The following is a 22,600-nucleotide window of genomic DNA, read 5'->3' as shown; positions in this document are numbered from 1 at the left end:
GCTTTTCTGAAGCCGAAAGGACAGTACCTGATAATACAGTGCTTTCTTAGGCTGTGAGGAAACCTGAGGTAAAAAAATTTTCTTCCCAGCTGTTGCTGTGGATACGAGGTCCCAGAGACCATCCCCAAACAATTCCTCACCCTTATAAGGCTCTATGTGCCTTTTAAAGCCAGCATCACCTGTCCAGTGTCGGGTCTCTATTATCCTCCTGACAGAATGGACATTGCATTAATTCTGGATGCCAGCCGGCAAAATATCCCTCTGTGCATCCCTCATATATAAGACGACGTCTTTAATATGCTCTTATGTTCGCAAAATAGTATCCCTGTTTGACAGGGTCACAGACCACGCTGCAGCAGCACTATCTGCAGGTCTCAGTCTAGTACCTAAGTGTGTAAATACAGACTTCAGGATAGCCTCCTGCTTTTTATCAGCAGGTACCTTCAAAGTGGCCGTATCCTAAGACGGCAGTGTCACCTTTTTTGACAAACGTGTGAGCGCCTTATCCACCCTAGGGGATATCTCCCAGCGTAACTTATCCTCTGGCGGGAAAGGGTACGCCATCAGTAACTTTTTAGAAATTACCAGTTTCTTATAGGGGGAACCCACGCTTTTTCACACTTCATTCACTCATTTGATGGGGGAACAAAACACTGCCTGCTTTTTCTCCCCAAACATAAAACCCTTTTTTAGTGGTACTTGGGTTAATGCCAGAAATGTGTAACACATTTTTTATTGCCGGGATCATGTAATGGATGTTCCTAGCGGATTGTGTATATGTCTCAACCTCGTCGACACTGGAGTCAGACTCCGTGTCGACATCTGTGTCTGCCATCTGAGGGAGCGGGCGTTTTTGAGCCCCTGATGGCCTTTGAGACGCCTGGGCAGGCGCGAGCTGAGAAGCCGGCTGTCCCACAGCTGTTACGTCATCCAGCCTTTTTGTAAGGAGTTGACACTGTCGGTTTATACCTTCCACCTATACATCCACTCTGGTGTCGGCCCCACAGGGGGCGACATCACATTTATCGGCATCTGCTCTGCCACCACATAAGCCTCCTCATCAAACGTGTCGACACAGCCGTACCGACACACCGCACACACACAGGGAATGCTCTGACTGAGGACAGGACCCCACACAGCCCGTTGGGGAGACAAAGAGAGAGAGTATGCCAGCACACACCAGAGCGCTATATAATTTAGGGATTAACACTATATTGAGTGAATTTTTCCCAATAGCTGCTTATACAATATTGCGCCTAAATTTAGTGCCCCCCCCTCTCTTTTTAACCCTTTGAGCCTGCAAACTACAGGGGAGAGCCTGGGGAGCTGTCTTCCAGCTGCACTGTGAAGAGAAAATGGCGCCAGTGTGCTGAGGGAGATAGCTCCGCCCCTTTTTCGCTGACTTTTCTCCCGCTTTTTTATGGATTCTGGCAGGGGTATTTATCACATATATAGCCTCTGGGGCTATATATTGTGATATATTTGCCAGCCAAGGTGTTTTTATTGCTGCTCAGGGCGCCCCCCCCAGCGCCCTGCACCCTCAGTGACCGGAGTGTGAAGTGTGTATGAGGAGCAATGGCGCACAGCTGCAGTGCTGTGTGCTACCTTGGTGAAGACTGATGTCTTCTGCCGCCGATTTTCCGGACCTCTTCTTGCTTCTGGCTCTGTAAGGGGGACGGCGGCGCGGCTCTGGGAACGAACACCAAGGCCAGTTCCATGCGGTCGATCCCTCTGGAGCTAATGGTGTCCAGTAGCCTAAGAAGCCCAAGCTAGCTGCAAGCAGGTAGGTTCGCTTCTTCTCCCCTTAGTCCCTCGATGCACTGAGCCTGTTGCCAGCAGGTCTCACTGTAAAATAAAAAACCTAAAATAAACTTTCTTTCTAGGAGCTCAGGAGAGCCCCTAGTGTGCATCCAGCTCGACCGGGCACAGAAATCTAACTGAGGTCTGGAGGAGGGTCATAGTGGGAGGAGCCAGTGCACACCAGATAGTACCTAATCTTTCTTTTAGAGAGCCCAGTCTCCTGCGGAGCCCTTCTACCACCCCCCCCCCATGGTCCTTACGGAGTTCCCAGCATCCACTAGGACGTCAGAGAAATATGTGTAGCATGCATTGGCGCTCAAAATTTAATGATGAATCCCTGAAATCAATAGGGATATGTGAATCCACAAATTCAATGAACCCGATGGTTTTATTCCTTGGATAAAAATATATTTATTTAAACAGGTAAAAATGACTGACATATAACATACATATAGGGTGCAATTCTGGACCTGGCAGCAGTGGCTGGTAAAAGTGACCATGCAATTTGTAAACAAAGATCTCTCACCATGTGATAGAGCTGCGGTGGGCTAGCTTATAGTAAGCAGTAGGGTCCAAGGCTGAAAGTAGCCCGGCACCACCGCAGTAGGCTTAATTCAGCATGTGAATCCTTCCACTGGCGTCACTGCTCCTTGTCCACTTAATCCTCTGTCCAAAAACAACGCATTTCGGTCAATTTCCTATGACCTTTTTCAAGTATTGGATAGAGGATCCTTCTATGGGTACATATTTATACCCCTTTCACTAATTACAACTTCTCACACATGTTCCTAAAATGGTCTGCGTCACTTCCCGAGCGTGTTAACCCAGAAGTGACGCGTTATGCGTTCCAGCCGCACCGGAAGTGACGCGCTCTGTATTCCAGCGCTAGCCATAGCCGGAAGTGACGTACTCTGCGTTCCAGCGCTAGCCGGAAATAAAATACCATGCGCTCCATCGCGCCCCCAGTACTCACATTATAAGCATAACAATAACTTCGATTCCAGACGGCTCCACTTCACTGGGATCATTTTAAAAATACAGTGCACAAAAAAATCTCTCTCATAGTCCTCTTATCAAGAGTCCGTAACAAGATAGGTAGATAGATCATTCCAACGGAGGCCATCTCCGCCATCTTTGTTGAGGGAAAGATAGCCTTCTTCTTGATCACTCAAACTGTACTTTTTTCCAACCCGAGACTTTTTCCATTTCAGGGGTTTCTTACTCCTTCTGGGAACGGGACCCCCTCTGACCAAACTACGTGGTACTTCGTATTCCCACTAGTCCATCCCTATTACCCGATAAGGGTCCCTCTTCCTTAGGGATGTTGAGTATGGAGTTTCCACAGAAGATTCATATCGGACATGCAGTCACCACGATTGGTGTATATAAAAGAGAGGAAAAAAAAACAATTTTAAAACACACATTAAAAAATATAAAAGGCATAACAGAAAGTGAGTAAAATCAATCTAGAAACCACCCAAGTTCGAAGTCGACATTATGACCATTCGGTCTCAGGGAATTTAAATTGAATATCCAGCGCATCTCATTTTGCGCAAGGTGTTTATCAAGATCTCTATTCTTCCAATTAGATTTTACTTGTTGTATTCCCAGATATCTCACGATATGTCCCTCGCATTTCTTATGTACTTTATTAAAGTGCTCTGAAAATGGGTGACTATCCAGACCCTTGCGGATATTGTACACATGTTCCGCCATTCTGGTTTTCAGGGGCCTGGATGTCTTTCCCACATATATCTGTCCACACCTGCATTCAAGCAAATAAATAACGTTTCTTGAATGACAGGTGATGAAGTCCCTGATTTTATACTTCTTACCATTTACTATGAATTCTGTAATTTTGCGAGGGAGATCTTTTTTGGTGGTTGTCCGACACATCAGACATGCCCCGCATCTATGGAAACCCTGGTTACATGTTCTAACCAGGGAATTCTCAGGTAGGCTACTCTTCACCAATCTATCCTTAAGGGATTTAGCTTTTTTGTAGATGAACATGGGTTTCTCGGGAATAATTTTCCCAATAATTGGATCATCCTGCAGGATCCTCCAGTTCTGTTTGAAGATCCTCTCAATTAATTTATGGTGTGCGCCATATTGGGTAATAAACGCCCATTCATACGGATTCCCGCTGGATTCAGAGGTTGTTTTCTCTGTTAGAAGTACTTTTCTATCTGTACTTCTCACTTGTGTCCCTGCTTTCTCCAATGTGGACTCTGAATATCCCATTTCTCGGAAACGATTCCCCATCTCCTTCATCTGTACTTCCAGTATTTTGGGATCTGTACAGTTCCTTTTTAAACACTTATATTGGCCCACTGGGATATTCTCCAACCATTTCTGGTGGTGCTCACTGTCTATGTTAATATAAGCATTAGAATCCGTTGGTTTACGATGGGTCTGTGTACAGATAGAATTATCCTCAATATAGATTTTCAAATCTAAAAAAAACAACTCCTTTTTACTCTGGGTAAATGTTAAATGAATATTAAAATAATTCTGGTTAAGAGATTCTAGAAAAGGTGGCAGACTCTCGTCCGCCCCCTCCAGATAAAAAATATATCTATATCTATAAACCTCCACCATGACACCAGGTTCACTCCCAGCGCCCTAGCAGCATCCACAGTTTGCATCTCCCAGTAGGCCATGTATAAATTGGCATATGCCAATTTATACATGGCCTACTGGGAGATGCAAACTGCCACCTTTTCTAGAATGACAGATATCTGGGAATACAACAAGTAAAATCTAATTGGAAGAATAGAGATCTTGATAAACGCCTTGCGCAAAATGAGATGCGCTGGATATTCAATTTAAATTCCCTGAGACCGAATGGTCATAATGTCGACTTCGAACTTAGGTGGTTTCTAGATTGATTTTACTCACTTTCTGTTATGCCTTTTATATTTTTTAATGTGTGTTTTAAAATTGTTTGTGTTTTTTTCTCTTTTATATACACCAATCGTGGTGACTGCATGTCCGATATGAATCTTCTGTGGAAACTCCATACTCAACATCCCTAAGGAAGAGGGACCCTTATCGGGTAATAGGGATGGACTAGTGGGAATACGAAGTACCACGTAGTTTGAAAAGTCTCGGGTTGGAAAAAAGCACAGTTTGAGTGATCAAGAAGAAGGCTATCTTTCCCTCAACAAAGATGGCGGAGATGGCCTCCGTTGGAATGATCTATCTACCTATCTTGTTATGGACTCTTGATAAGAGGACTGTGAGAGAGATTTGTTTGTGCACTGTATTTTTAAAATGATCCCAGTGAAGTGGAGCTGTCTAGAATCTAAGTTATTGTTATGCTTATAATGTGAGTACCGGGGGCGCGATGGAGCGCATGGTATTTTATTTCCGGCTAGCGCTGGAACGCAGAGTACATCACTTCCGGCTGCGGCTAGCGCTGGAATACAGAGTGCATCACTTCCGGTGCGGCTGAAACGCATAACGCGTCACTTCCGGGCTAACACGCTCGGGAAGTGACGCGGACCATTTTAGGAACATGTGTGAGAAGTTGTAATTAGTGAAAGGGGTATAAATATGTACCCATAGAAGGATCCTCTATCCAATACTTGAAAAAGGTCATAGGAAATTGACCGAAACGCGTTGTTTTTGGACAGAGGATTAAGTGGACAAGGAGCAGTGACGCCAGTGGAAGGATTCACATGCTGAATTAAGCCTACTGCGGTGGTGCCGGGCTACTTTCAGCCTTGGACCCTACTGCTTACTATAAGCTAGCCCACCGCAGCTCTATCACATGGTGAGAGATCTTTGTTTACAAATTGCATGGTCACTTTTACCAGCCACTGCTGCCAGGTCCAGAATTGCACCCTATATGTATGTTATATGTCAGTCATTTTTACCTGTTTAAATAAATATATTTTTATCCATGGAATAAAACCATCGGGTTCATTGAATTTGGATTCTCATATCCCTATTGATTTCAGGGATTCATCTTTACATTTTGAGCGCCAATGCATGCTACACATATTTTTTTCTCTGTATTTGAATCCTAGGGAATTTATGTGTTTTTCCCCATTTGTGTAGGAGCAAGGCTGCTTGGAGTTTTTTATTGCGCACTTACTGTTAAAAAATCTAAATCTAAATTCAAAGCTGGATGATGAATCAGCGCCAAATCCAACTCCAGCAAAAATGGTCCGGTGTGCATCTCTAGTACAAATCACCCATGCCTTTGAAGGGGCCTGGGAGCACATATGAGGTGTAAGAAGTTCCTTGCAATGTCATGCTTTATATTTTAGTTGCCAAATAAAATAAAACTTTTTTTTCAGTTTTATCTGGTTGAGTTGGGTGTACCAGATCATGAGATCTAGCTTATGAGACTGTAAGAATTGTGTTAGGCTGGAGAAAGCGGCACACAAGGGCGTCTACATGAATATTTATACCCTCCGTGAAACATAGATGATTTGTAAAGGCAAAGGTAGTCTATGTGATGGCAGTGGGCTGTACACAGTGATAGGGCAGGACTGTTCCTCACTTCTACTACTCTTCTAACTTTTCATTTTGCTAAGTCTAAATTTAAACAGGCGACAAAAACCCCTCTGCCTGGAAAGAACAATGGAGCACACTTATCCTAATTTACATCCATCGGAGACTGATGTCTGTTCAACATGATTTTCCGTAAAACGCAGAATGCACTTTATTCTCTCATCTCAGGGGAACCACATTGATAGTGGCGGCAGTGTTCTAGCTGAGTGTCCTTTGTGAGCATTTCTGTTATGTTAATGCAGGTTTTCTCTATATTATGGGAAGCAGTGACGTATTTATACTGGGTGCAGAGTATGCGGAGCACACAGGCAACTGAGTCCAGAGGGGCCCACACCTTACATCCTGCTCCCATTTCTTTAATACTCACCTGCGTTAAGTCTTGCATTGGTGGCAGCAGATCTGGACCAATCACCGGGGGAATTGGCGCAGTGGCCATTTCACAGCATTTTGTGGATGCACAGTAGGAAAATCACAGGTAAAATGGACACCACATCATTTTCCCTGAGATCTGTGCATGCGCACTAGACTCGTGCACAGCTCCAGGGTCTACTAGTGACCCTAGTGCTCAGGGTCTGCAGCCACTGCCGGCTAGAGAGGAGGGAGCCTGGATGGAGATATTCAGGATAATTTATGAATGTAAGGACTCAGCGCACTTGGTGTATCACAGGTACAAAGTATCCAGGCCTGCCCTGGGAGTCCTACCGTGGTGATAATAATGAGGGCCTAGGCAATATCTTTATTTCGGGACCATCTCAGCTACTGAGCTTGCAAAAACATTGCTTTTTACACATGTAAACGGTGATCACCAGAGAGAGAATTGTGAACATTGGGGCCGATGTATTAAGCCTGGAGAAGTGATAAAGCAGTGATAAGTGGAAGGTGATAACGCACCAGTCAGCTCCTGTCATTTTTCAAACCCGTAATGATCAGCTCGTGCGTTATCCCCTTCCGCTTATCAGAATCAGCTTTATTGGCTGATTCTGATAAGCGGAAGGGGATACTAGAAATTTGTTTTCAGTTTGTTATACAACAGCCAAGTAGGTAACAGATAAGCAGGTGGGGGGGTGGGGGGGTGGGGGGGGGGGGAGGGGGGGAAGGGCAAGTAAAGTCATACAGATAGGTATACCGTAGGGACACAAATGAGTTACATGTACATCTAGTCAGTCAATGTTCAGGAGTTCAGCAGGCAGACCGCTTGGGGAAAGAAACTTTTGAGGCTTCTGGCGGACCCGGTGGGGACGGCTCTGTAACGCCTGCCTGAAGGAAGCAAGTTAAACATGTTGTGGCCGGGGTGTAGCTGGTCCTTTACTATCTTCGTTGCCCGCTTTTTAGCTCTAGACAGGTAGGTTCTGGAGCTTATCACTGCTTTATCACTTCTCCAGGCTTAATACATCTGCCACATTGTGCAGTATAGGTTACAAAGAACTAATGGCGGGATGTAGTCAATTTCCTGGCGCTCAGAATCCCAGTAGTGAAATCCCGATGGTGAAAAACCCAACTAATCCCAATAGTAAGTATTAAGGTTACAGTTAGGCTGCAGAGGGGATGGTTAGGGTTAGGCTGGGAGGGGGAGGTTAGGGTTACCCTGTGGGAGGGGAGGTTAGGGTTAAGCTGCGGTAGGTGAGGTTAGGGTTAGGCATTGGGAGAGGATGGTTAAGGTTAAGCTGTGTGAGGGGACGGTTTAAGTTAGGCTGCGGGAGGGGATGGTTAGGGTTAGGCTATGGGAAGGGATGGTTAGGGGTTAGGCTGTGGGAGGGGGAGGTTAGGGTTAGGCTGTGGGAGGGGAGGTTAGGGTTAAGCTGCGGGAGGGGATGGTTATGGTTAGGCTATGGGAAGGGATGGTTAGGGGTTAGGCTGTGGGAGGGGGTGGTTAGGGTTAGGCTGTGGGAGGGGGAGGTTAGGCTATGGGAAGGGATGGTTAGGGGTTAGGCTGTGGGAGGGGGAGGTTAGGGTTAGACAGTGGGAGAGGATAGTTAAGGTTAAGCTGTGTGAGGGGACGGTTTGGGTTAGGCTGCGGGAGGGGATGGTTAGGGGTTAGGCTGCAGGAGGGGACGGTTTGGGTTAGGCTGTGGGAGGAGGAGTTTAGGGTCAAGGTGCGGGAGGGAACGGTTAGGGTTAGGCTGCGGAAGGGGATGGTTAGGGTTAGGCTGCGGGAAGGGATGGTTAGGCTGTCGGAGGGGTTGGTTAGGGGTGAGGGTTCAGGAGGGAATGGTTAGGGTTAGGCTGCGATAGGGGATGGATAGGGTTAGGCTATGATAATGGGTGATTAGGGTTAAGCTGTGGGAGGGGGAGGTTAGGGTTAGGCTGTGGGAGGGAGGTTAGGGTTAAGCTGCGGTAGGTGAGGTTAGAGTTAGGCAGTGGGAGAGGATGGTTAAGGTTAAGCTGTGTGAGGGGACGGTTTGGGTTAGGCTGCGGGAAGGGATGGTTAGGCTTCGGGAAGAGGAGTTTAGGGTAAGGGAGCGGGAGGGGACGGTTCGGGCTAGGCTGCGATAGGGGATGGATAGGGTTAGGCTACGATAATGGGTGGTTAGGGTTAAGCTGTGGGAGGGGGAGGTTAGGGTTAGGCTGAGGGGAGGTGATGGTTAGGGTTAGGCTATTGGGGGGAAGAGGTGAGGGTTAGGCTGTGGGAGGAGGAGTTTAGGGTAAGGGTGCGGGAGGGAACGGTTAGGGTTAGGCTGTGATAGGGGATGGGTAGAGTTAGGCTACGATAATGGTTGGTTAGGGCTAAGCTGTGGGAGGGGGAGGTTAGGGTTAGGCTGTGGGAGGGGATGGTTAGGGTTAGGCTGTGGGAGGAGGAGTTTAGGGTAAGGGTGTGGGAGGGAATGGCTAGGGTTAGGCTGCAATAGAGGATGGATAGGGTTAGGCTACGATAGTGGGTGGTTAGGATTAAGTTGTGGGAGGGGGAGGTTAGGGTTAGGCTGTGGGAGGGGATGGTGAGGGTTAGGCTATGGGAAGGGATGGTTAGGGGTTAGCCTGTGGGAGGGGTAGGTTAGGGTTAGGCTGGGAGGGGAAGGTTAGGGTTAGGCTGTGGGAGGGAGGTTAGGGTTAAGCTGCGGTAGGTGAGGTTAAGGTTAGGCAGTGGGTGAGGATGGTTAAGGTTAGGCTGTGTGAGGGGACGGTTTGGGTTAGGCTGCGGGAGGGGACGGTTTGGGTTAGTCTGTGGGAGGAGGAGTTTAGGGTAAGGGTGCGGGAGGGAACGGTTAGAGTTAGGCTGCGGGAGGGGGAGGTTAGGCTGTGGGAGGAGGAGTTTAGGGTAAGGGTGCGGGAGGGAATGGTTAGGGTTACGCTGAGATAGGGGATGGATAGGGTTAGGCTACGATAATGGTTGGTTAGGGTTAAGCTGTGGGAGGGGGAGGTAGGGTTAGGCTGTGGGAGGGGATGGTTAGGGTTAGGCTATGAGAAGGGATGGTTAGGGGTTAGGCTGTGGGAGGGGGAGGTTAGGGTTAGGCTGTGGGAGGGGGAGGTTAGGGTTAGGCTGTGGGAGGGGGAGGTTAGGGTTAGGCTGTGGGAGGGGGAGGTTAGGGTTAGGCTGTGGGAGGGGGAGGTTAGGGGTTAGGCTGTGGGAGGGGGAGGTTAGGGTTAGGCTGTGGGAGGGGGAGGTTAGGCTGCCAAAGGTAATGGTTAGGCCTAGACTGTTGGAACAGGGACGGTTAGGGCTAGGCTGCAGGAGGGGTAGTTAGGGTTAGGCTGCGGAAGGGGTGGATTAGGCAAAGGATTTGGGTTAGAGATTCTGACCGACTGTATGCTGAGCTCTAGTGCCATGTAAACATGATGTTGGTTAATGGGGCCAAGCTCAGAGAAACTAATCTTTTCTGAGATTGTTAAATAGGGCTTTTTCGCAGTCCCCATAGACATCTATAGGGACTGCTCTTGTGATATCTCCAACATCTGCTGTGGTACTTCCAAGGCCATAACTAGGGGTGTGCAAGCTGTACCGTCACATATCTCTGGAGATGGCACCTCCGCTGCCCCACGATATTCGGTTGCTCTAGACATGTACACTGCAGCCAGTACAGGCACCCACGAAGCATCCTGAGGATGTTCCGTGCAGTGCTGTTCTTCCCACCGGCTCTCTCAGCATGTTGCCATTCGCTCAGAGGGTGTGGCTGGCACAGAGGGCCATAAAGCCCTGTTACGGCGCTTGGTACTCCCATGTTAAACAGCACTAATATTAAAAACCGAATCAATCCTTTGAAAACATTTTTGGAGGGTTTAACACATTTCTGTGATAAATTGACCCCTAAATGAAAATAAGAATAGTTTTCTGTAATACATTTTTATTAAGGTGAATATAATATATATATATTTTTTTTACATTTTGTTTTGAAGACAGAATGGGAGGAATGTTATATGGTGTGAGAATTAGGATGTGAGAGATTATGGGGCAGATGTATTAACCTGGAGAAGGCATAAGGGAGTGATAAACCAGTGATAAGCGCAAGGTGATAACGCACCAGCCAATCATTATAGATTTGAAAAATGACAGTTGGGAGCTGATTGGCTGGTGCGTTATCACCTAGCGCATATCAATGCTTTATCACTTCTTTATCCTTTCTTCAGGCTTAATACATCTGCCCCAATGTCTGTAACATACATATAGCCACAAAGGCATCTGTAGAATCAGAGCAAGTTACATTTCTCAGCACATTTCCCATCCTTGATACAGGGGGTCATTCTGAGTTGATCGCTAGCTGCCGTTGTTCGCTGCGTAGCGATCATTGAAAAAAATGGCTAATCTGCGCATGCGTATGCACCGCAATGCGCACGTGCGTCGTACGGGTACGAAGTCCTTTGTGGTTTTACACTGGTTCTAGCAACAATTACAATCGCACAGCTGAACGCAAGGAGATTGACAGGAAGTGGGAGCTTCTGGGTGTCAAATGACTGTTTTCTGGGAGTGTTTGGAAAAACGCAGGCGTGGTCAGGCGTTTGCTGGGAGGGTGTCTGACGTCATTACCGTGTCACTCATCGCAGCAATCATCGCACAGGATAAGTAACTACAGGGCTGGTCTTGTTTTGCACAAAATGTGTTTGCAGGCGCTCTGCTGCACAGGCGTTTGCACTCCTGCAAAGCGAAAATACACTCCCCGGTGGGCGGCGACTATGCGTTTGCACGGCTGCTAAAAACTGCTAGCGAGCGTTCAACTCGGAATAACCCCCATAGTCTTTTAACTTGAACCGACAAAACATGTTCCCATTCAGCAATGGATGATGGACGCCGAGTACAGTCTGTGCTATTTCTAGTCCGACTGTCATTGGGAAAATGAGAGTATGGTTGATCAGTTTAACATAACATTAATAACCCTTATTTTTTAATTCTGTTCAAGCTCTGTTGCCTGTGCTGAGCAAGACCTGTATGAGCCCTGAGACTGCTTTTATACAGGAAAGCTGCAATTCCATCAGTCTGCAGGTATTGCAGTTGTTAGTTACACTACTCTGGACATCTGAAGCTTGAGTGAACATAAAAATACTGTTTTTTTTTGTTTTTGTTTTTTTTTAAAATAATTGAAATCCCCAAACAGTTGCAGTGCTGTGGAATACACAACGGCACCTGCTAGTATCACAGAAACCAATGCAGAAAATATTGTGAAAGCCATATTAACATACGATTGATTTTAATCACACTGAAACATTTTGCTGAGCTTAATTGCAAGTCTCTTAGCTTCCCAGTTAGCTATTATGTAAAAAAATAGCTTTGGATGCTGGTTTATCTGTGACATTTCATGGGACGTATCGGAGAAACAAAATGTTCTGTACAAGTCAAATAATGGCACTTATTTATAATGGAACAAACTAATGTGTACATTATGTATAAGGAGCATCTAAAGTTTAATAGAAATATCCTTTGTACGGGTGGTCTTCAGTATGCCGAATGTCGGGATCCCGGCGCACAGTATATTGGCGCCGGAATCCCGACACCCGGCATACCGACAGCTATTCTCCCTCGTGGGGGTCCACGACCCCCCTGGAGGGAGAATAAAATAGTGTGGCGCGCGTAGCGCGCCACCGTGCCCGCAGCGTGGCGAGCGCAGCGAGCCCACAAGGGGCTCCTTTGCGCTCGCCACGCTGTCGGTATGCCGGTGGTCGGGCTCCCGGCGCCGGTATGCTGGTCGCCGGGAGCCCGAGCGCCGGCATACCGTACTACACCCCTTTGTACTATCACGCAATTTGAAGGGATAAGATGCATGCGTCGCTGTCTTTGTGGTGTAATGTAATTGGAGCTATGAAAATCAAATATTTGTCTATTTTATCGATATTCAATTGTTGGTATGTGCCAAGGAAAGTATTAAAACCAGGGCACAACTGAAATAGGGCAGTTGACCCCAGGCACAACATTATTAGTAATCCCCATCACGTCACTGCCCCCATGCCCCCTTTATGATGTCAGAGCCAGTCCTGATGCCTCCAGGTTGCTTAAGCAGCTCAAACCTCACCCCCCCCACCTCCTGCTCCGCAATTTACTGCCCATTGCTCCCCCCATGCCAGTTGCAAAATAAAACTAAATAAGTCATAAAGAGTAAAAAAACAAAACCACCTGGCAAATGGCCTAGCAGGGCTCTCGTGCTCGGGAACCTGCTGTGCCGCCCCCTTCCCCCCTCCCCGCCAGCAAGTGGCACCCCTAGGCATGTGCCTCATTAAGTCATGCGGAAACTGGTGACTCAATCACGCCACGTGTCTTGCGCTGTATGACATATTGAGGTTTGGTGTATGAGGACTAAGTTTATCATACAATTGGTTTAAACCAGGACACTCAGGAATTACACAGGCTCCGTGGATGCTTAAAACCAGGTGAAATACAGGTTGAGTATCCCATATCTAAATATTCCGAAATACGGAATATTCCAAAATACGGAATTTTTGGAGTGAGACTGAGATAGTGAAACCTCTGTTTTCTGATGGCTCAATGTACACAAACTTTGTTTAATCAGAATCAGAATCAGCTTTATTGGCCAGGTATACTTGCGTATAGTAGGAATTTGATTTCGGCTTACAGTGCAGCAGCCAGGGGGGGAACACGCAGACAAGAGGGGGGGATGGTGCGGGGGAATATATGCAGTATACAGCTTAAGTAAAAGTACACAGTGTTCGTTCCAATCAGAAGATCGGAGTAGAGCGACTGGACAGTCAACCCTGAGGTTCGTCAGGAGTTCAGCAGGTGGACTGCTTGAGGAAAGAAGCTTTTGAGGCTTCTATTGGTTCTGGTGGGAATGGCCCTGTATCTTTTTCCTGATGGCAGCAGGTTGAGCTCGCCATAGCCCGGGTGAGGCGGATCACTGACTATCCTGGTCGCCCTTTTTTTGGCTCTGTACCGGTACAGGTTGTGGACAAGCGGGAGTTCTACTCCAATGATCTTCTCAGCAGACATTACCACTCTTTAGAGCCTGCGTTTGTCTCATAGATTGTAAGCTTGCAAGCAGGGCCTTCCTACCTCTATGACTGTTTGTTATTACCCAGTTTTGTCTTATCATTGTGTCCAGTTGTAAAGCGCAACGTAAACTGCTGCGCTATATAAGAAACTGTTAATAAATAAATAATAATAAATAATACACAGTTATAAAAAATATATTGTATTAAACCTTCAGGCTGTGTGTATAATGCCGCTTACATATGGTGCGATGGCCGTTATTGACTAAATTGTGTCCGGAGACATGAACCTCCGATATACTGTAGTCAATATCGACCCTGACTGCATACACTATTTTTCCTTGCAATGCCGATCCCGCGGGACCGGCATCGGCATCGCAAGGTGTTTACGCGATATGCACTGTGTTTTCTACTAATATGTAGGTGTATTCAATTGAAGTCGGAACTGCTGTCAAGTCAGAAACACTGCAGTTTCCGACTTTTTTAGGTCGAATCATGATTCGACCTATTCAATGGAGCTGCTGTTTTTTTGACTTGTTGGCAATTCCGACTTGTCGGAAAAAACGTGGATCGGCAGATTAGCCGCGGATCCATGTGTTTTGTCGAATTAGCGGGCAATTCCAACTGTTTTTTGCCCCGTTTTCGGCAATGCTGATCCGAGTTCAAAAAAAGACGGATCAGCATTGTCGAAAATAGGCAAATACCTGTCGGAATTGCCCGCTAATTGAATACTGCACTGTTGGATCCGACATGTATTGCATACACCCAATGGACTATATAGTCCATATCGGTAGAAATATTGCACCGCGTGCAGGTCCCTTAAGGTGTATATGAAACATAAATGAATTGTGTGTATGTACACAAACTTTGTTTAATGCAAGTTATTAAAAATATTGGCTGAAATTACCTTCAGGCTGTGTGTATAAGGTGTATATGAAACATAAATGCATTCTGTGCTTAGACTTGGGTCCCATCGCCTTGATATCTCATTATGGTATACAATTATTCCAAACTACGGAAAAATCCCATATCCAAAATACTTCTGGTCCCAAGCATTTTGGATAAGGGAGACTCAACCTGTACAGGCTTGAAGTCAGTCAGCTACAAAACCTGGGTATATAATTCATAAGTGTCCCGATTTAAAGGATACTATGTGGTAATCTTAATGAGGACACATTAGGTATGACACTTGCTGAGCAGCTGATCAGAAATAACCAACAAGAAAAAAGACTTTTGCGCGATTGCGCACAGGCTAGATTACAGGCAAATGGGATCCGAGCATCTTAGACGCTGCTACAGGAATAACTGGTTTGGCACAATGGGGGTAATTCCGAGTTGATCGCAGCAGGAACTTTGTTAGCAGTTGGGCAAAACCATGTGCACTGCAGGGGAGGCAGATATAACATGTGCAGAGAGAGTTAGATTTGGGTGTGGTGTGTTCAATCTGCAATCTAAATTGTAGTGTAAAAATAAAGCAGCCAGTATTCACCCTGCACAGAAACAAAATAACCCACCCAAATCTAACTCTCTCTGCACATGTTATATCTGCCTCCCCTGCAGTGCACATGGTTTTGCCCAACTGCTAACAAAGTTCCTGCTGCGATCAACTCAGAATTACCCCCAATGTGCACAGTGCCTATATATCCAGATATAAGTTCATGCAAATACAGATCAATATAGCAGACCTCACCATACAATGCGAAGCTACTGAGAATAAGTCAGGAATTTCTTATCCAATATTCATTGCAATGCATGAGATTTGCTTCCATTAATTATAAATTTCAAAGCATCCTTTCCTTTTCTCTGCATTTATTATACGTGACATAAAACTACCAAAGGCAGAGATAAAAATAGAGAGGAGAGTGGGAGAAAGGAGAGGACAGACTCGGCTGAAGATGTATCTCGCAGTCCATTATAGCACAGAAATCATGCTTTCATTTGAACCTAGTCCCTGCATTATTTATCTACATTGAGGGCATTGTGATTATTGCAGTGTTTCCCCGTATAGACTGCAAGATGTGAGATGTGTCCAGCAATTCCTAACATGTATAAGGAAGGCAATGTGCGCTCAGATAAATCAGTGGAGGTTTAGTATGGAAACAATAGCAGAACAGAGGCAAGGAGAGGGAGCTGCGGGGCGAATATAGATGTCCTCATTTAGGGACAATACCGGTAAATGAGTGGTAGATATAAATACAGTAGCTGGTGTCTGGGCTTAGCGTCACGCTTCCAAACACACCAACAATATTCAGTTTCAGTTTATAAACAGTAGTTATATAAAGTCTCTGATAATCCCAACCCCTAAGCCCTGCGTCATAGCGCTGTGTTACTGAGGCCAATATTCCCAGCACCGTAGAGATAAGGGCGGCAGGTCGGTGTTAGGCACTGTGAAGCCCAGGGCAAAGTTCATGGTGGAGCCTACTACACAACAAATGTTGGGGCAGCATGCACAGTGCATTACTCAGCCCCATACCTAACTAAATTATAGAGGCCGCATTTCTATAACCATCCCTTGCACATCCCCATTGTATGTATAATTTTACTATCTCGCACACAGATATAGAAGTGTTTCACATCAAATTAATCAGCATTGCGACTAAGATGTATTTTGGGCAAAAAAAGACGCCCACCACTAGCGGTGTTGCAAGGGAACATACTTGCGGAAGCAAGCCAGACGGCGCATAGGAGACATTTTAAGGAGGGCTGTGTGTATGTGGGGGGCGTGGTGGCAGGATTGCATCATCACGACTCCGCCCCCCCCCCCCCCCCCCATGATATAGTGCTGAGAAAATTGTGCTGAGGCTACGATGATGCGATTCAGCACAAATTGCATAATCGGGCCCCCTTGGACAGCCAGACCACTTGTGCTCTGTAAGCGGGCGCAATGGGTGCAAGCAGCTGGTGGGGGGCGACTTGCCCACTTTTCTGGGGGTGGCGACCATTCCAGGAGAAGAGGCATGTATGCATGGGACCTGGTGCTCACTCATGCCAGAGATCCCGCACTGTGGCATATTTAGGCTAGATGTATGAGGATACATCTGTATGTTAGGATGGAGGTGCTCATCTACATGATGCAGCAGAGTGTGAATGATTGGCGTGCGCTACAGACAGCACTGGCAGATTATACACAGGGACTAGCCCAGCATCCTAAGAGACTTTGGTGTTCTATGTACTAAGCCTTGTAGAGAAATAAAGTGGACAGAGATAAAGTACCAGCTAATCAGCTCATAACTGTCATTTTTCAAACACAGCCTGTGACATGGCAGTTAGGAGCTGATTGGCTGGTACTTTATCTCCGGCCACTTTATTTCTCCCTTCAAGGCTTAGTACATAGACCCTTTAAATTGGTATGTATGAAGATTTCAATAATGGGCTTAAGGGATCCTTTCAACAATAATAAATTTCCATCCAGTAACTAGTGTTTCTTTTATTAAGATGGAAAAATCTGATAAAACCATTAAGGAGATAAAGAATAATCTAACATGTTAATTGTGTTACAAAGACTCATCCAGTATTTCAACTAAACAACAATCTTATTTTTTCCCCTTTAGTTGTTGAATGTGAATAATAATATAATGTATAAATAATATTTATGTTCCTGGTTGAGTCTCCCATATCTGAAAATCGATATCCAAAATCCAAGATTCTGAGATAGTGACACCTCTGCTCAGTGTCGGACTGGGGCATGAAGGGCCCATCGGGGGAATGCAGTTATACGGGTCCATACTTATGGGTGTAACAAGCCTACAAAGGGGGTGTGGCCAGCCTCCACAGAGGATTGAAATACACAGTAGTCTAGTGCAGTGTAATGCAACATATCTACCATGTATAATACAAGTGCACAGTCTGGAACCTGATCCCTAGAGGAAGGAGTGGGCCCTCAGGCAGTGGGGCCTACCGGTGGTTTCCCTGGTACCCCTGTGGGCCAGTCCGACCCTGCCTCTGCTTTCTGATGGTTCAGGGTACACAAACTTTGTTTCATGCACAAAATGATTAAAATATTGTATAAATTTACCTTCAGGCTATGTGTATAAAGTTTTTATAGAACATAAAAGCATTCTGTGTTTAGACTTATGTTCCTTCCCCAAGATACTGTACTGTGGCCCTAATCAGACCTGTGTGTTCAAACTGAAATCTAAATTACAGTGTAAAAATAAAGTAGCCACATGTTAAATCTGCCCCCTCCCCACCCACCTCCAGCTTCCACAGTGCAGCATGGTTTTGCCCATTAGAGAAACATTTTGCTGCTGCGATCAGGTCTGAATTAGGCCCTGTATCACATGGTATGCAAATATTCCAAAATACTAAAAAATCCAAAATACTTCTCTGGTCCCAAGCATTTCAGATATGCAAGATTCCACATGTACAAGGAATGGGATCTTTATTTTACAGCAGTCATCTACTGTTTGTAGATTTTCCACTAGAACAGTCTCTGTATGATATTGTGTTCACTAAAATACTTTTACTATTGCATATAGATCACTAGAATACTCTGAGAGGTATTCAATTAGCCGCAAATTTGCGGCAATTTTTTGCACGGCAGTCGGACGAAAATTGCAGCGAAAACGGCTTATTGCAGGTATGCACGCTCCCGTTTTTCGACCTATTCAATTCCAAACGGGTTTCACGTGATAATTTTTGCAGTGAAAAGTGTAGGTGAAAATGGGGAAATCAGCCTGTACCCCAAAAAATGATAAACTAAAATAGGATAACAGAAGTGTATTAGAGATCACATTAAAGAGTTTTTTGGGACTTAAATTGTGTGAAATGGCTGTTATATGATTTTTAAAAAAATGCAAAAAAAAAATTATAGAAAGCTGTTTTTTTTGTGCAAAATAAATGTTTTCGTTAAATTTGGGGTACAAGAAAATGGCTATAAGTATATATTTGGGTAATTTTATGGTACTTTAAAAAAAAGTGGAAACAAACCGATTACTCCCACCTGCAAGCCTAAAAACACCTGTCCCACTCATAAAGCACCCAATATACCTGTCCCATACCTTGAACCCCTATTTCCATCACTTTGTACTTTTTCACCCCGAAAATGACATCATTATTGGCCAATTAAAAATAATTAAAAACGTCAATGTGCCTTAGTCATTAAGGGGGGGGGGGTCTCCAGGGGTTCTGTACCGGGTGGTCTTCGGTATGCCGGCTGTCGGGATCCTGGCGCACAGTATACCGGCGCCGGGTACCCGACAGCCGGCATACCGACACTTATTCTCCCTCATGGAGGTCCACGACCCCCCTGGAGGGAGAATAAAATAGCGTGACCGTGCCCGCAGCGTAGCGAACGCAGCGAGCCCGCAAGGGGCTCATTTGTGCTCGCCACACTGTCGGTATGCCGGCGGTCGGGCTCCCGGCGCCGGTATGCTGGTCGCCGGGAGCCCGACCACCAGCATACCATACTACACCCTTCTGTAATAAAACCATACATTTATAACTTAAAATAGGGCTTTTTCCCAACTTTTCACCTACTCAGAGTAGGTGAAGTGAAATTTGCGAAAAAATGATCACCGATAAATTTTCCTGGATAATTGAATAGACTGTAATTGAGAGTCGCGGGAAAAGTCTTGTTTTTCGCTGGAAAAGTTTGTTATCGCAGCTAATTTAATACACCCTCTGTGTATTATATGGAGATCTCTAGAATACTCTTAATATTATGTATAAGGTAACATAATAATTTCTGTATTGTATATATAGTAGGTCACTAGAATACCCTCTGTATTGTATAGAGGTCACAAAATTACACCTGTATTGCATAGATGTCACAAGAATACTCTCTGTATTGCATAGAGTCACTAAATTACTCTCTTGTAGTATATGGCGTGCACTAAAATACACTCAAAAATATAAAGAAGTCATCAGAATACAATCTTATGTTATAGCGGTCTCTAGGATACCCTCTGTTCAGTATAGAGTATAGAATTAATCCAGAATACTCACAAAATTGTATTGAAAGCACCAGAATGCTCTCTGCATTGTATACCGATCACTAGAATACCCACTGTATTGTACAGAACACACTAGAATACTTTCTGCATTCTATAAAGTTCACTGAAATATTCTCTGTAACGTACAGCGCTAACTAGAATACTCTCTAGTAGTGTATGGCGTTAATTAGAATATGCACAATATTGTACAGAAGGCACCAGAATACTCTCTGTATTTTATAGAGGTCTCTTGAAGTCACTAGAATACACTCTGTATTGTATGGGGGTCACTAGAATACTCTTTGTATTATATAAAGGTCACTAGAATACTCTCTGTATTGTATTGGGGTCACTGGAATACTCTTTGTATTATATAGAGGTCACTAGAATACTCTCTGTATTGCATAGAGTTCAGTAGAATACTGTCTATACTGCACATAAGGCACCAGAAAACTCTCTGTATTATATAGTGGTCACTAGAATGCTGTATCGTGTAGTTGCATACCTCCCAACTATCCGTATTTCAGTGGCACAGTCTCTATTTGAAGGCTGTCATGATCAGGGCTGCATTTTCCTGATTGCCAGGGGGTTGGGGGGTATGTCTGTCCATGACTATTCTGCATAGCAGAGCAGCAATGAACGGGTGCCGTGCACATCTGCCACTGGCCATCTGCCATAGGAGGGGGACAAACAGCAGAAAAGGTTCAGCACTAGGCAAATCTCTGGGGTGCGACCACATCCTCTCAGTGACGCATGCAACTCCACTGGACACATGGTCATGACGCCTGTCCTGTGATGATGACCGGCATATTGTAGCCAAGAAAAAGACAATTTAGGAGACGGCAGGGACAGGAATTTGGGAGTGAACGAGACCGTTTGGAGGTAGGTTCTAGTGTGTTTTGAAGCTTGTAAGAGAAACCTACCTTTCCTGGCGTGTCTGCTCTTCTGTAGTTTCCATAGCACATTCTAATGAGTTCTGGAGAGACTGCAGCTGGTTGAGTGTTTCCTTCAGCAAAAAACGTGTCACAAATTGTTCCAGTTTTGAGGCATTTTGATATCGCTGAAAAGGAAACAAAAATGTCACATGTGGGACATGAATCTCTTTGTGTCGTTACAGAATGGAAGTAAATACACAAAGCTATCAGAACATCCATTTTCTTTGTACCAACAATGCATTCACAAGACAAATCAGTCGACAAGCTTCTAATTATATGAATTCCGCAGAAAGTTACGTGACCAAACAAAAATGTAACCATTCGCTGTCTATGAAAAATTTCAGCTACAGGATCTGTGCGTTCTTGAAACATAGAATTTGATGGCGGATAAAAACCACTTCGCCCATCTAGTCTGCCCCTTTTTTAACATATTTTACCTCAAACCTTATTTGAGCCTTATTTCTTTGTAAGGATATCCTTATGTCTATCCCATGCAGGTTTAAATTGCTCTACTGTCTTAGCCTTTAACACCTCTGATGGGAGGCTATTCCACTGCCCACTACCCTTTCTGTGAAGTAATTTTCCTAAAATTTCCCCTCCTTCCTCCAGCTTCATGCATGTCCTTGTGTCCTATTACTTCTCTACATTTGGAGAAGTTTATTAAAACCCTTGATATATTTGAAAGTTTCTATCATGTCCCCCCTTTCCCTTCTCTGCTCCAAACTATACATATTGAGATTTTTTAGTATTTCTGGATATGTTTTGTGATGTATGCCATGCACCATTTTATTTGCCCTTCTTTGTACAGTCTCTAATGTATTAATATCCTTCATGAAGATATAGCCTCCAGAACTGAACACAGTATTCTAGATGAGGCCGTACCAATGACCTATACAGTGTTATTATTATTTCTTTCTGCTACGGATTCTCTCCCTATGCAACCAAACATCTGACTAGCCTTCCTCATTGCTTTGTTACATTGCTTACCTGCCTTTAAGTCATACTTGCCTACCTGACCCTCTCCATGAGGGAGAAAATGCTCTGTTCCTGGACTTTCCTGGTAATGTATGATTGCCATCACCTGTGGTGAAACACCATTCTTATCAATTAACTAGCTCACCACAGGTGATGGCAATCATACATTACCAGGAAAGTCCAGGAACAGAGCATTTTCTCCCTCATGGAGAGGGTCAGGTAGGCAAGTATGCTTTAAGTCACCTGAAATAGTGACTCTTAGATCCCTTTTCTCCTCAGTAGTTTCCAGTATGTGCCATTAATATTATATTTAGCATTTGGATTTTTAAGACCAAGTGCATGATTTTGCATTTTTTGGCATTTAATGTAATTTCCACACTCTTGACCACTCCTCTAGTCTACCTAGATCAGCAATCATTTGTTTTACCCCACCTGGTGTGTCTACCCTGTTGCATACCTTATTGTCATCTGCATAAAAGGCACACTTTCCCTTTAATGCATACTTGCCTACCTGACTCTCTCCATGAGGGAGAAAATGCTCTGTTCCTAGACTTTCCGGGTAATGTATGATTGCCATCACCTGTGGTGAGCTAGGTAATTGATAAGAAAGGTGTTTCACCACAGGTGATGGCAATAATACATTACCAGGAAAGTCCAGGAACAGAGCATTTTCTCCCTCATGGAGAGGGTCAGGTAGGCAAGCATGCTTAATGCTATTTGCAATGTCAACAATAAAGATATTAAAAAGCACTGGTCCAAGTACAGATCCCTGGGGTACGCTACCGGTCATAACAGGTTGAACTTCGAACAATTCTGTACTTTCTTAGGCAGACTAACCACATAACTGGCTAATATTTTTAACAAGCTATATTAGAAATAGTCTATTTTTTTCTATGAATAAATTAGGTCAAGTCAACATTACAAAGATAAAATATTCTAAATTTATATATAACTGGAAATACAGTACAGCATGAAAAATAAAAAATATATATTGTGGCAGTATGAAGGTAAATTGCATTACTGACACATGTATTCTGTGTGCAGCAGGAGGGATCTGCCCACATAGGG

The 22,600-nt window shown here is 44.8% G+C and overlaps 1 protein-coding gene across 4 annotated transcripts in view; it reads right to left on the bottom strand.

The window, feature by feature from the left end:
- The window catches only part of NECAB1 (N-terminal EF-hand calcium binding protein 1), a 771,241-nt gene that overhangs the window by 120,901 nt on the left and 627,740 nt on the right, over positions 1 to 22,600 (bottom strand). For all 4 annotated transcript variants that reach the window (XR_010177908.1, XM_063924081.1, XM_063924080.1 and 1 more), the window contains one exon: positions 20,546 to 20,682. Coding sequence is in view for 3 of the 4 variants with exons in the window: in XM_063924081.1 (XP_063780151.1) it covers positions 20,546 to 20,682 (137 nt within the window). In the remaining variant the exon portion in view is untranslated. The remainder of the gene's footprint in view (positions 1 to 20,545; positions 20,683 to 22,600) is intronic.

This window comes from Pseudophryne corroboree, chromosome 5 (genome assembly GCF_028390025.1).
Source record: "Pseudophryne corroboree isolate aPseCor3 chromosome 5, aPseCor3.hap2, whole genome shotgun sequence".
Lineage (NCBI taxonomy): Eukaryota > Metazoa > Chordata > Amphibia > Anura > Myobatrachidae > Pseudophryne > Pseudophryne corroboree.
This window is presented reverse-complemented; position numbering and strand designations above follow the sequence as displayed.